At 34.7% G+C, this 15557-nt stretch overlaps 2 protein-coding genes across 5 annotated transcripts in view; one reads left to right on the forward strand and one right to left on the reverse strand.

Annotated features, from left to right (window-relative positions):
* Positions 1 to 15557, forward strand: part of IMMP2L (inner mitochondrial membrane peptidase subunit 2) — a 495130-nt gene that overhangs the window by 236262 nt on the left and 243311 nt on the right. The window contains exon 4 of one of the 4 annotated variants that reach the window (XM_072861970.1): positions 8115 to 8158. The exons of the other annotated variants lie outside the window; for them this stretch is intronic. Coding sequence (XP_072718071.1) covers positions 8115 to 8118 — 4 coding nt within the window. The 3' untranslated portion in view covers positions 8119 to 8158. Of the gene's footprint in view, positions 1 to 8114; positions 8159 to 15557 lie in introns of those variants that run through there. 4 annotated transcript variants of the gene reach the window in all.
* Positions 1 to 15557, reverse strand: part of LRRN3 (leucine rich repeat neuronal 3) — a 35783-nt gene that overhangs the window by 19609 nt on the left and 617 nt on the right. The gene's annotated exons all lie outside the window — the stretch shown is intronic.

Below are 15557 nucleotides of genomic sequence, written 5' to 3' on the forward strand. Positions count from 1 at the left end.
ACTGACAGAGATCTTCTAGTCACAATCAGGTTAGGTTTGCATCAGTTTGCTTCTATTGTTAAAAACAAAAATGAAATTTTATTAAACCAAAACATATGACAATAAAGAAGCTACAGCTTAAGACACCAGATCGTGAAGTTTCATTGATAAGAATAGAAAAGTATTGCACAGATAAATCATCTGGAAGGTTCATTATACACACCAAATTATTGGTTACTCACTTTGAAACAACACATCTATGGCCTTGACATTTAATCAGAGCAAGAATGGCATTTATTCAATCTCATATTCAGTAAGTCACCAATTAAAATTAGTTTTCTTAAGGCCAGTAAAATGCAAAATGCGTGTTATTTTTACACAGATTTTGCTTTTATTACTTTATGTGCTTATGCTTTCCCTTGAAGACATGTGTTTGAGGACTTTAACCATAGAGTGGCTTTTAAAAAAATGTATTTCTCTCTGGTTTTCTGTCTCATATATTTAATATATTTATTTTATCTGTTTATCTATCTACACCAGCACAAGACAAACCACAAGCAGGATTTTGGTTTAAAAAGAAAGAGAACAATTTCTAGACATATATATTTATACTGTTAAAAAAACCACTATTGGTTTCTATTGAAAGTGTACTTAGAACAGGTATTAAGTTTATATAAGAACTAAAGTAAGTAACATATGCAGAGCTAGCACTGACTTGAATGCTTACTTACAGATAGATTGTACATCATGCAACCTCTGTGCTGTCATTAGTGGCTTTGCATATCTGTACCGAGTGCACCTAAATGTAGTAAAATCATTATAAATTCTCATTAATTGATTAAGGATTTGATAGACTCAAATAACTACTCTGAATATTACTTGGTAGAAATTAAAGATTATCTAGTATTTTGACTCTAGTTTTAGTTGTTCAGTAGAGATGAAGATTATGGTTTATTGGTATTTACATCCTGTAATTGTTTTGCATCTCACTATAAAAAACTAGGCTGAATACATGCATAACATATTAGAAATGCCATTAAGCAAATGATTCTGAATTAATGTTTTGCCTCTCTGTGCTATGCAAAACATATTTTCCCCAATTAATTTACAATTGATTACTCTATATTGTACCCCAAGGGAATGCAAAAAAAAGTCTGTTTTTATGTTCCCTGCTATTCTGTTTCTGTAGTTTGATTAAACTAAGCATTAAATGAATAATTTATTTTATGTATTACTAAAGATACATTATTTGAAATTGTAAAAATCTAATCACTTATTTGTGTGTGTGTGTTCTGGACTAATTGCACCTGAATTTATTGTGTTTACTTTTATATATCTGTAATAATTTTTTTAAGTATATATGCTTCCAAAGGGAAGCATGTTTATAGCATTTGGACTGCCCAACATACATAGGTATATGTGGTATATATGAAATTAATGTGTTACTCTTAGTCCAGTTCACAGACACCTCATAAGCCTTTATTAATGTCTGAGGCACTTTTAGCCTGAATTCTTCCCAAAGCCTAAATACAGAATTAGCCTCTGTTAGTTTACCCTCCCAATCCAAGAGGTTCCTATGCTACTAGACTTGTCAAAACTTCTGACCTGTTCAGGACTTCTACAAGTGTTGCTGTTTTTCTTGTCAATCTAATACTATTATTTGCAGTTTTAGCCAAATGCCATTCTTCCTAAGTTTTACAAAATCTCCATCATTGATAACTGCAGAAAAAATGTATCTGGGCTTCTGTTTTCTTCTGTTGAGCTGTTCCTCAGCTTTTGTATTTTTTCCTGAGGTACATGATGACATAGAAGAAATCAGCAGAGATGAGTAAAATAGGCAGAGCAGCATTTACTGGCTAGAGCTTGTGAAAATAGCTAGTGGGAAGAATATTCGAACATACAAATGCTATTTAATTTTGATTATTCTGTTTCAAGTACAAATTTAGAAATATTTATATTATCTGAATGGGCACAATCATGTATTTGGAATAAGGAGTCAGGATTTAACCAAGTCTTTTCCTCTATTCTATCCAAAAATATTTTCATGTAAAAACCAGAAAGAAATGCACTTGGAGATGGGGAGAAAAAGCTCAAGATTCCTAGCTTGACCTATGAACTATAAATTATGAGTCCTGGCTTGATTCCTGTGCTGACTGCTTGGAAAAAGGTCTGTCTCTAGGACCTGGGCTGCGGATCTCAGGTGGACAGAGAGGCCTCTTTCCAGCCTTCAAAATGCAAAAGAATGACAGAGTTTTCATTAAGGTGTGTTCATTAATGGCTAACTTCAGTCGTCTCCCTTTTTAGTATGCTGATTGTTTTGTGCTACTATTGCAAGACATCTCGTCATAAATTATATAGGGCCTAGGCATGTAAGAAAGAGTTCACTTCATTTGGGGAGGGAGGGCAGATAATTAATGATTAACTGTGAAATGCCTTAATTCTTACTTTGAACTAAACCTTAACCTTTGACAGATGATGGGAATTGGAGATGTACCTTGTGATTATGCTTTGGAAGATGATATTTCCTACATCATTAAAGAAGTTTTGAAATTTTTACTTGTTTGGTATCGAAGTCTACTAGAATAATAAAAAGAGAATGCAGAAAGCAACTGTCAGGTTGGACAGAGTATACATTTTTCTCCATACATCTCTTAATCTTTGTTTTTAATTTACACATAAAGCAATAAAGAAAATGAGATTGCAAAAAGATACATGCAAAATATATACAACTACTGTTTCTTTAATATGCCTTCTTAAAACTTTGAGAAAATACGTGTACATGTTGTGACACTTAGTTCCCAATTCTCTGTGGTGCTGAGAAATTCTGATAAAAGTGCACAGTATTATTCTGTTATAGGCTGCTCTGTATCTCAGAAATAAACTGAGTAACATGTGGCAGTTGCTAGGGTAACCATTTTTTGCATTTTGCAGAAAAAGTCCAAGAATAAAACACATGTAAATTGGCAGTGTGGAAAGCAGTATCATATACAGTCTCATATTCTCAATTTGTTTTTTATGGTTTTCCTCTATAGTATTTACATAACAATGAATTAGATCTACTTCAGCTTTTACCTTGCATCTCTCCATGCACTTGTATTTTGCATGGCTCAGGAAGTCATTTAAGCATTCAGCTACTAAGCTTAAACTGTTTTTTGCCCTGTCAAACTATCTATATTTACTGTCAATAAGATATAGCTGTGGTTGCTGTAAGTGCTGATCATGTTCACTGGGTGTGATTATCAGGTCATGTAAGCAGAAATGAAACTGAATTTTAAAAGTTGTCTTGTGCACTTAAATATGACTTCCTGTAATTGGTCAAATTCCATTAAACATCTATCTTGAATATGACTGTCTGCAGGCATTTAGAAAGACGAGATTTCGCTGTTCACACAAGAGTCCAATTTAGGGCCTGAACAGGAGTTCTTATTAAGGCAAACTTTTTTTGTGCTTGTTTTGGAAAATGTTTGGTAACAAATTTTGCAACTGTTGCATAATGAGAAATGCATCCTTGTTATAAGAAGAAATAATTTTAGGTATCATCATTAATGTTTTGATTTTAATTACATTCAAATACTTAACCCTAGAGAATGACAACAAGCAGACTTCGTCAGGCAAATTTAAAGATCATAGCTAAGAAACAGTCTCTAATACTATGTTGGTATTATTTTGGTGAAATGTTTGGTACTTCTAAAACTTCTTTGTACTTCATACTTTTGAGTTTAGAGAAAGCTTGTGTTGAAATATTGATTTAGAGAGTTGATAGAATACCAGTGATTAATATCAGCAATATAATTTATGTTTTTCAGAAACATTGTTCTTAAAAAAACATTACCAAATTATAGCTTTTACTCATGCTAAAGAACAGAAATGCAAACTGTCTGCCCAAGATGATTTCTAATATGAGAAAAATACTTTAAAGGCTTTCCAACCCTCCCCCTAAACTTAGTACTAAGTAAATCTCATGACAATGATTTTATGCACGTCCAGAACTTAGAACTGAAAAGGCTGTCTTATGTTATCCACTGATAACATTAGAGCAAACACTGGAATTTAGTGCTGCAGATTATTTCTGCCCTAATTTACACTCCACGGCTTCAGTGAAGTTACATATAGTATTATATCATGGTTCTAGTTTGTTATCCTGTGCACATTGCTGTCTTTTTTCAAAGGTTAGAACTAAAAATGGTGTTCATTTAATCATCTATATAAGGGTACTCTAAATTTTAGGCAACCCTAATTGACCGGTTCATGTTTCTTAAATTACTCTGGTAGAAGTAATTACTGGATGAATCTTGATATTGGAGATAACTCTGAGAAACTCAGCACAAATAATAGCTCCAAACTGGCAAGATTTCTCAGCAGAATCACTACTCATGAAACTCGTTGCAGGTTTATATCATGTAATGAGTGAATCAGTTTAAGTATATTCACTAAATGAAATAAAATACCACTCTAGGAAGTGAAAGCCAAAGTTTAGAGCTTAACATGAAGTGGTCATTATGCTAATTCTAATTCACAAATGCTAATGCTGTATTTTCAAGAGTGTATATAAAACTAGTATATTCAGCCTCAGATCTGTGGAATACGCTGAACACCTGGCTGAGCAGAAATACACAGATTACAAATTAAGATGGTAATGTTTCAGGGAATTGTTCTCCTCCCCTACTAGAAAATCGTTGTTTTCTGTTATCTGAATAAATACAGTGTGTTATTTTAAAAATTTTAAACAAGATAGGAGGGCATTTAAACAATTTTTAGTATCCTGCTGGGATGTGGTCAAATTACCCTTCTCTTTTTAGGTAGCAACAAAGCAAATATTGCCTCGTGACTAAATGGAGTTTTATTTCCTTTATAGCTGCTAGCAGTCTATCAGACTGTCTGCCTTCTCAGAATTTTCAACTCCATACCACTGGCTCAGAGACCAAACTCAAAACATGTAGCAAGACAGATTGCCTTTCACCTCTGGTAACATCTTAATTGCTCTCATCCGATGCAGTCATACTAAGACATCTAAGCAGGCTCTGATGAGGACAGTGGTGCTGTAGATCATTACCTAAGACAAAGCTGGCAAAGGAACAAGCCCCTCTACAGAGAGGATCATAGCACCATGGGATAGCCAAATTGGAAGGGACCTCAGGAAGTCTCTAGTCTAACCTCCTGCTCAAAGCAAAGTCAGTTGTTATGTCAGACCAGCTTATGGAAGGTAAAATTGAGCTTTGGAGTTTCTTACGAGTTGTTATGCAGGATTTATTCATCTTGTCCTTTGGCTTTCCCATTTCACATAGGTGATGGTTGATTTTGGTTCATGGGCATTCAATACCGTACTTCGACATGCCAAGCAAAATTTATTTTTAAGCAATGCTAATGCAAATTTATTTTTTATGGAATTGAACATTTTCCTGAGCCCTGAATATTGATTACTCTTTATCGCTTCTATTAAAATATCTACGTTTCAATTAATGATGGAGTAGATTACTTCCACAAAATATACTCAGACTTTTTGAAAGTTTGGCTAACCTCTACATGAGAGATTAAATAGCAGTATAGTGGATTTATACCACAACTTTTATGTGCTTACCACTGAGTAGTTGTAGATAGATAGTCTACAATCTCAACATAACTATTATTGTTTCCCTGCCATATTTGTGTCAGGCATGTATGGTGTGTGTTTATATAAACCTTTTATCAGTTTGTCTTATTTTTTTTGTAATGTTTTCTATGTCTTTGTGCTGTTGCTAGGGCTGATATAATGACATACCAACACAAGACATTGTTTGAAGAACTGATATATAAAACAAATTTAAAACAAAGTAAAGACTAAAAAGACTTAATCCACATTCACTTGAGGTAAATGGAAAGATTTTTTGTTGCTTTCTGTGAACCTTTGATAAAGCTCAGAGCCTGTCAGAGCAGTGATGAAGAATAACACTTGAAAACCAGAAAGTTTATGGATTTTCCAACTCTTAAAAGAGCAAAAGCTATTTCAGTTTGGAACAGAAGGCCAGGACCTGTGTTAGCATAACTCCAAGTATGCCAACTCCAAGCATATGGATCTATATACTTCAGCTGAGATGGTGACTAAGGACCCTAAACGTACTTGAGAATTTGAACAATGTACGGTAATTTAACATTTCAGCAATTAAATCTTTGAAATTGCATGTAATTTTACTTCTCTATTCTAGTTATAGTTTATTGTTAAATGATACCTACTGAAGGCAATACTTAAATGCCTAAAAAAGGCACCTGGATCTGGATTGCATTGAGAAGCCTTTGAAGGCAATGGGAGCACTGGCAATCAGCAACTTTAAAATGTAAACTTTATTAGAGGAAGTTCTTTCATGTAAGTACCTAAATATAAATTGAAAAACCTTTCTCTGCCTTCCACTTTCAAAACCCTTAAGGCAAATACATAGTTACAACAGAATGCATTCTGTTCCATTTGAATCAATACTTTTCCAATGAAATCACACATTTTTAATTGGTGAACCATATAAATAATAAAATCCTTTTTAGAGCAGCTTCTAAATGTACCTGTGAACAGGATTAGTAATGGGTATAAAAGTTAGAAATTATACCAAATCGTAGAATGACATATAGGAATAAGTACTGTAACTTCCATCATTAAAATGGAGCCACAAAGAATCTAGCACTACTGTAATTAACACTGAAAATGTCCTTAATGTCCTTTAATGTAGACATTAAAGTTTGTCTCTTTCTTTCAAATATCTTTTTTAAAAATTTAGTAAAAAAATACTATATTCTCTCCATAACACCAGTGACATCTGGGCTAGTAGCTTGAGAGCACAGGTCAAAATATGGAAATGAAATAATTCTGGTTTGGTTTTTTTGTTTTGTTTTGTTTTGTTTTATTTTTTCTATTTTGTTTTTATTCCCCAGTGTGACAGTAATGATCATGAACAGAACAGAATTATTGAGACATGCTAAGTATAGGTGAATGGAGCATTCTTTAAGAATAGCCAAACTCCAATGTTAGACATATTTTTGATAGGCTGGAGAGGATTAATTTATGCAGCAAACATGTGAAGATCTGAGTATCAGAGGATCACAGTATATTCTTTTCTTTTACAAGAGATATAACTCATTAATGGACAAGAGAAAGGTACATGCGTCTAGAATAGAACTGGAGAAAATAGGACACAAATCATGAACAGTTTTGCAATAAATTCTAAGTTGCAAGTTAACCATTATGACTAAAGAGTAAAAAGCCCAAGTTTTATGGTAAGTCCCTCCTCTGAATGTTTGGGAGAATTAAGTTAAACTCTTACTGCTACTAATGACAGGAATAAGAATACATCTTTGATGTCCATACTGTTTGAAAAAAGCATTTTACTTTCCTCGTTCATTTCTCAAGTAGCCATAGAAATACAATATAAATTTAGTTGGGTTTTTTGGTTTTTCTGTTGTTTTTTTACTAAGTTAATTATGGCAACTCTTAAAAACAAAATACACATAAACTTACTCCATTTACTCACAGGTAATAAAATGGCAATGTAAACACTGATGTCCTTCATGGAAAAATGTTTACTACAGACAAGTGAAATATAAATAGAAGGAAAAAGTTACAGTGAGGACCATGCGTTCCCATTTTGAAACACCATTTTAATGTCTATGAGTTATATTTCAAGGTAAGGTGCATATTAAATGTTGAAGAGGTTCGCTTCTCCTCAACAAGACTGATGATATGCTATTCATTGTTTCTGAATATTACTGTTTCCTCGCACAGGCAAACCAGAATGCACAGTAGTTGCCAAATGTTTGGCATAATTCTGTTTAATTAAACTCTGTTTGACCAGAAGTTGAAAACTGGGTTTGTTTCCAGTGCCTCTCAGAGTGTAGTACTTGAAAAACTACCTAGCCAACTTTTCTAGGCAATATGGACTGTGATTTCAAGTGTTTTTGTAACTGGCTAGTTAGATTTCCTTTTATCAGAAATCTTGTTTTTCAGAAAGTTTTGGCTCTCCATCTAGATGTTTTAGATAAGGAGGCTGTACCATAACATGTATAATAATTAGGTTTATTCTAAACAAGAAGAAAAGTTCTCAAGGAGTTATTTTTGTCTTTTACTTTGTGGCATGACTGGAAATGAAGTAACATGATGAATTTTGTATTTCTAGATAGAAAAATGATGAAAACACCAAAAAGCAAAGAGAAAAAGCATTTACAAATCCCTACTGCATCTGTTGACATCAATGGGAATTTTGCCATTTACCACAAACGGAAGTAAAATTACACTCAAAGATGGCAATTCTGAGGACCATCTGTGAAAGGTTTCTGGATTGTTCTATCTAGTATGGAAATTTTAACGGTAATAGTTTCATTCGTTTGGTTTTAGCAGATAATTCTCTTATAATTACTTTTACACAGAACTCTGTTAAAACAATGTTAATGGGAAAGCGGAAACAAACACAATTAGCAAAAAACTGAGAAGGAATAGAAGATAACAATTTCGGTTGAGGCACCACAATGGTTTTGATCCAACCTAGTTTTACTGAGGTATTTGAACACATCAGAAATCACCAGCATTAGAGGTACAAGAGAGAGCAATTTATGCTTTAGTGTCTGTGGCTAATGAGGCAAAATTATAGATATTGTGTGAGTTGTAGTTAATCAGTTTTTCTTTGGTTTACATCTTAAAGTTGTTTTAATATACCCTTTGCACCTTTTTTTTTTTTGTGGTTAGCAGTAACAGAATGTGTGTTATAAAATAAAAGTGTACTTGTTACGGAATGAAAACTGGTATTTGGTTTTCATTATGTTTTAAAGGCATGGAAGCATCTGTACCAGTGTGAACACAAATGCATTGTCTCCCCTGACTGCTGCTGAAATAGAGCAGTGGTGAGGATATGGTCCAAGTGTGCTAGGACTTGTTCTGAACCATGGGTTCCTGGTAGCAAGTTTAGGAATGAAAATGTACTATTTTTACAGATAACACCACTGAAATATAGAGCTAAGTTCATCATATTAAAATCACTGTCTGCACTAATATCTAGGGGGATTGCTTCCTATCAGAGAGAGTATAGGATTTGTATGATGTGTGTCCAAACATGCAAATTATTCTTGGGTCTGTGGAAGTGAAAAATGTAGGATTATTGCTGTGCAGTTGCACAGATTCACTGGCTGTTCTTTCTGCCCAGGAAAGATATAGTTCAGGAGCTCAGCTGCTGCTCTTGGAGGGCAGAGTACTTTTCTTTATGTGTTTTTGGAGTTTAAAGTCTAACTCTAGAGTAATATGCTGAATATCCCTTTTGTCTCTTGTTGCACAATAAAAATGAAATGACCGAAAATGTGTTTGTCTGACACAATATCGATGACTGGATAATCTATATCAAAGCACCATTCAGAAGAATATCTTACCTGAATTATATATGCTGGGTGAAATTGCTATTCAGATAAACATTTCTATCTTTACAGATCATTATATTTGCAATTACCTCATTTTGTCTTCTCTCACCTCATAAGGATACCTCTATAAACTGGTATAATGGTCATTAATCAATCCATTTCTCTCAAGTGCTGTAGAGTTTTAGCCTTGTATTTGAGCTTACCAGCAAGTAACTGGCCAAACAAATTAAAATGAAGTAAGTAGTGAAATTACTGTATTCTGGGACTGTCATGAAATAGCTGCTGTACAGTCTCAGCTGTCTTTTTTCAAAGTTAACATGGTGCATCCTGTGTAAAAAGAAATATATATTCAAAAAGGTGTAACACAATGAATAGATATAGGATAAACTTGCAGTGTTTAACCTGCGTAGCTCTGTGTTGTTATAAACTGGTATTAAATGGGAGTTGTGCAGATAATGTCCCTCAAGCTACAGTGGTAATGAAGCACCACTTGACTGTAATTTTATTTTTCATACCGAAAGGCTTTTTAAATTTGTTTAGAATTTGATAAGAGAAAATATTGTACTTTATAAATTAATTGTATTTTTCTGAAACATATTTGCACAGTGGGGAGGGAGGAAGAATTTTTAAAGCACTGCACTATGGGACACATGAAAAAGAGCAGTTTCCTGTTGTGCAGTGGGTTTGGAGCTGTTGTTGCACAGGGAAGAGGTTTTTCTGGAAGGCTTAGCCCCCACGTGAGCTTTCGCTGGAGTGGGCTCTCCTGCCTGTCTGCTCCTTCTGTGGCCTGCAACATGGAGCCAGCTGGTGTGGGGAACTCAGCAGGTAATTCTGCACTTTGGTAGAAAGACTGTGAATTAGCTCACTGTTAAGTGTCATCAGCAAAAATTCCTGATGCTTGACATGACCTCTAGAGAAAGCTGCTTTCCAGAGGGGAGAGGAAGTTCAGGGACTTGAGAGAACTTGGCAACAGGAATGAGCTTGTGGTGAGGAAACGAATGTCTCTGGTCCTTCGATTTACAGCCACCGTGACACTTGCTAAAATCTTTGAGAAAAGTCTCTCTTTCCACATAAAAATTATTCCTGTCAAGATGAACAATTTTATTAGGACTTTAGGTACAGAATAAATCACATAAATACGATACAAATAGTGACATGTATATATCTGCATTTTCAGCAAAGATGTGCCACTATTGTAAAGCAGAGAGAGGAGACATTTGTGTTTATCCTTATTCAGGGAACAGGTTATACATTTACAGTTACTTAAGTGCCTCCCAGGTCAGGGATATATTTCTTGTGCTGTCTCGAATAAGGATGACTTTTTGTTTTAGCACCATGATGACAAAGCTAACGAATCTGATGGTCAGCCGTGGTTTCCTCTAACCTCTCAAGACCACAGTAGAAGAGCCCTAGTAATGTCTGACCATCACACTGCCTTTGTAAAGACTATTAGGAGAGTCATCTTCTCTCATCCAGGATGATGGCTATTCTATGGTGATATTAAAAATGTCTCAGTGCACAACTTTGCTCTTCGTTGTGTATTCTATTACCTGATGTGTATTCTGGTTTATTATTCTGTAATTTATTCAACAGGCAATTTCTGAAATTGTCTGATCCCTAGACAAAGAATTGTATAAACAATCTTTTTTTTTTTTTCCTTTTCTTTTTTTCATACTGGTAGCTGGATGTCCAGGGAATTTTTGGTACAGCTAAACTTATACCAAATGATTTAGAGACTTTAAAGTATTTCCTGGCAAAGTAGTTGTTATTTGCATGACAAGAGCCCTCTAGGAAAAGACTCTTGGGGTAATACTAATAATCAGTAGATATTTTGAAAAAAATATTCCCTGTAGCATTTTATTCAGCTTTGCAGTGTTTACCTCTAAATACAGATGCTTATGCAGGAAAGGGAATGGCTAAATGATTTATTTTGTGCCAATGTTGTCAAAAAGCATTTCCCAGTTTGACTGAGATTGTGGGAGTTGAGAGCAGAGAAGAGGCAAAAATTATTTTCTGCTCTAATTCAGAGGTCAGTAGAGTTAAGCTACCATTACATTTGGGGCAGATATTTTAATGAATTCCAGAAATACCGCAGCTGAATAGAAATAATGAGAATACAGAGATCTTATTTCTTATTTCCTTTGAATTAGAGCGTTACTGCTGGTCGCCAAGCAGTTACAGCGAATAGGCAAGCTGAAAGTTTTATTGAGATAAATCTTTTGTGAAGAAGAAATATTTCTAAAGGAAGGATAATTATTTCAAGGATATGCCGTAAAAATTTGTGTTTATGAAATTAAACTTTCCCTTCATTTTAATTTCTTTGAATTTGTTTGTGCTTTGCAGAAAACCAGTAAGCAGGTTTGGGAATGGTAGGGGTGAGAACATATCTGTAGCTTGTTCTTCCAAGCAGTTTGTAAATTAAAGCTAAGAAATCATAAAATAGAAGTAAATGAGCATGATAAATATAAGCCTATTTATCAAATGATATTTCCTTTGGCTCATATGACTAGAACATGTCTTTAAATATTGAGAGAAGAAAACGTGCACATGTTGACTATCTTTTTTTATTTCTTTGCTATTCTTTTTATTATGGTTGATTTACTATATAGTACCATCTTCCATGTATAAAGAATAGGAAATCCTGTCAGGAGAGGGTAATTGAATCAAGCAAAGTTGTGAAAGTAGTTTGTGTTTTGCCCCCATGAAAATGCTCTTTCTCAGCAGGTGCCACACTCAGCTACTCCACAAAGAACCAAAAGTGGAATAATCTGATTGACATCCGTATTGGATATTTCTCTGGCACAGATGAGTATAGCTCCATGTGTTGCGCTAATAAAACTTTATCAGTTCAGGTCAGCTAGCATATGAATTTATTGTGGAAACATTGATGACATCATTTATAGATTTTGTGTTTAACATTGAAGATCATACTGTTTGTTTAAACAACATTTTTGGCATCAAGGATATTAAGGAAAGTTCTTAATGAACAATATTGTTTCACAATAATGGCATTTAACAGTTTGTGGACTGGTCAGTTGAATAAGTAAAAGGAACAGTAATTCATTTTTACAGTTACATTACAGTTTTAATGAGAAGTATTGATTTTTCTCTTAATACTAATGTGTTTAATGACCTTTCTAATGACATCTGTCACTACTGTTTCTTCTCAAATTCTACTGGCGTTTTCTCTTCAGTAAAGTAAAAGATTTTAATTGCTTGTTGTATTGTTAGAATGAGAATTAATATTCTTTTTGAAGTCTTATGAGGGCTTGAAGACTTATTCTGTTAAATAAAAAAAGCTTTAGAAGCTGTCCATTTTTTGGTCTTCAGAAAATAGTTCCTTGAGCGCTACATGTGAAGTTAGCTTTTCATTGCCAGTTTTTGCTAGCTGATATTAAGTAGAGTTTGTGGAATTTAAAGTGGAAGGGTTTACTAAGATAGTTTCTGACTGTTTTTCTCAAGAGTTTTCTTTTTCTTCAGCTTTTAATAGTACTATCTGAAGGAAGGACATATGAATTAACTAAAATGTTGATGTACCTTAACTCACTGAACACATATACCTATAGTTCAAAAAAAGGTTTCATTTTTCTCTGTGGTGACTTTTCTTTCAGAAGTAAGATAGAGCTTGTCTTGAAAAACTTTTTGTTTTCTACTGCTTATCTTCTTCTATTGCTTTAGATGCTCTAAAATTTGGCTATTGAACACCAGCCATTTAAAGTTAGATTGGTTGTCGCCAAGCAGCAAAGCTTTTGGTTTGCTTGTAGAATCATTGATATAATAAAGATTAGGGGTAAGAGTCAAAACATTGCTAAATGGTTTGCTCTCACTTGCAAACACTTAATTTTATCCTCTGGTGTCAAGGGACAAGTGATCACAAGTGAGTTGCAGGCCATGAGTATTTTCATAAGCTGCTCATTCTTGATCAGTTAACAAAGATTATACATGATATTTTTGATCTGCATTACAGGTAGCAACGTTGCCTAGTTGAGCTGGTGTAATTCTAGTGCAAAAGAGGGATACTCACCTACTTCTGGGTACTCCAAACAGGCACGCTGTGATGTCATGCTCAGCCCTACCGCCCTGAAAGGCGGTACTTCGGGTTGCCATACCAACATCAGCCAGTCATTGTCTGACACTACAACATTATTGCAGGAGCTTTGAGGGAGTATTAACCAAAATACAGTCACCATACGTTTTGACTGGTTTGCTGGCTAAGAATGTCTATGCTGTGTACTCAGACAATGCATCTACAGCATATTTTCTCTGTACATGTATGATTGGAATGACCACATTTTTCTGAAACTCTTTGGCATATCTACATAATATTTTAAAGTAGCGCATTAGAGTATATGTGGGAAAACCCAATATGCATTAGTGTAAAGTTACTCATATTTACTTAATTTTTACATTAAAAATGAGTAAGGATAACGATTCAGAAAAACTGAGCATGTACCATGGTATATAATAGAAAAAGTTTCATCTGAGTAGTCCTTTGCATACAGCATGAAGAGATCAGAATCAGGTTTTCTCCCCTTATTGTATAGCACATTCTATAAAAATCCAAACCAGTAGCTTGAAATTCTTGTTTTAACAACTAAAATGCACATGCAATGTGGGTGAAAACAGGATATTTAGTTAATTGAACGAGAGATTGTAGTTCACATAATAAAATAAGCCAGCTTGCTTTAACCAGATTTCATAGACTGTCTGAAATAGAGGAAGCAAGCTTGCCAATAGCAGGAGCTAATGCTTCAATACCTTTCATTTTGTACTCTGAAAAGGAAACCTCTTCTTAAGCTCATTCATTTTCCAGAGGAAATATCGAATGCTGTGGCATATTGTCAGAGCTGCTTTATTGTCACCATTTGCAAAGGTCACCTGAATTAATTGACTTCTTCCCATAGCTATTGTTAAGCTACCCGTTTCCTGACATTTATGGAAAGGTGGCAGGCTTACAGCCATTGGCTATCTGTTGATGGTTGTTTCACAATGTTTGTTTCTCAAAACACAGTAACTCTAAAATTGCAAGCAAATAATTGCATTGCTGCAAAGGAACAGGTTCTTTATGATGTTCTCCAAGGTGTACAGGGGTGAGGGGGTCGGGGGAGAAAAAGGGATAGGAGAAATAATCTAAATACTGAGCTGTTTTTAATACAGCCATAGTATTCTAAATAGCAAACAAAAACATGCAGGAAGATTTAGGTTGTATTTTTTCACTTTGAAGCACGCATTAGATAGCTAACCTGTCTTTTTCATGGTGTAAAGTAAAATCTCTCTCTGGCTTTCACTGATGCACGAATCACAGATCCATGCTGATGGACTTTACTGAATGTGTTTTCATCTGAAGAGATACTGAGGTACTCTTACACTGCGTGAAAGAAATGACATACACATGCATAAACACAAACACAGTAGGCAACAGTAGTGCTAGCATGGAGTTTTATGTAGATTAAATTGGTTAAATAGAAAATCACTGTCTTTTTTCTAGCCCCCTGCATTTACTGCCCCCTTCATCCCCCTGTGTTGGGTTCTTCTCTTTCTGAACAGCAGTGCTGGGCAAAAACTCCAACTAGACATGTGAAAATAAAGACATGGAAAGCCAAGACAAAAAGTTCTGAGCCTTCCTATACTAAAACAGGCAAAGCTTTTATAGTGATAGATTTGAACAGTCTCCTTACATGAAAATATACTTTAGAGGCACCCTGCTGCAATCCTGTTAATTACCAAAGATTAGAACTCTTCTGCTTAATGCAATCCTTTTTACCTAATGCGTCCGTTCCAGCTGCATCAGTAATCAGACATTCACGCTGTCCCTTCTGACTGGAAAGGGGATGTTTTTAAGCGAAGTCATTTGCTACAATCCTTAAGATGTAGCCTGGCAGAAATTCAATAACTGTTTGTGATATGCTCATTCAGCCTCGCTGCTCAGTGGTTTTTAGGTCCTGACATAAACAGCATTTCCCTTAATCCTAGCACTAGAGAGAAGAAAGGAGGCTGTCCTGTATCTTGTTTTATTGGTTTCAAAACACAGAGCAACTGTGTAATTTGATTTTGCATCTGAAACATCAGGGGAAACGTTCTCCCTTTAAAATTTTTTATCCTTTGATGTTCTTTCAAGCTAACAAATGCACAAATCTGATACACTTGCAAACATATTTAGATTATCTGTGGCACAAAAAGCAAATTGCATTTGCATTTCCATTCAGAAAGTAAAA

The sequence above is a fragment of the Ciconia boyciana genome, chromosome 1, assembly GCF_034638445.1.
Source record: "Ciconia boyciana chromosome 1, ASM3463844v1, whole genome shotgun sequence".
Taxonomy (NCBI): domain Eukaryota; kingdom Metazoa; phylum Chordata; class Aves; order Ciconiiformes; family Ciconiidae; genus Ciconia; species Ciconia boyciana.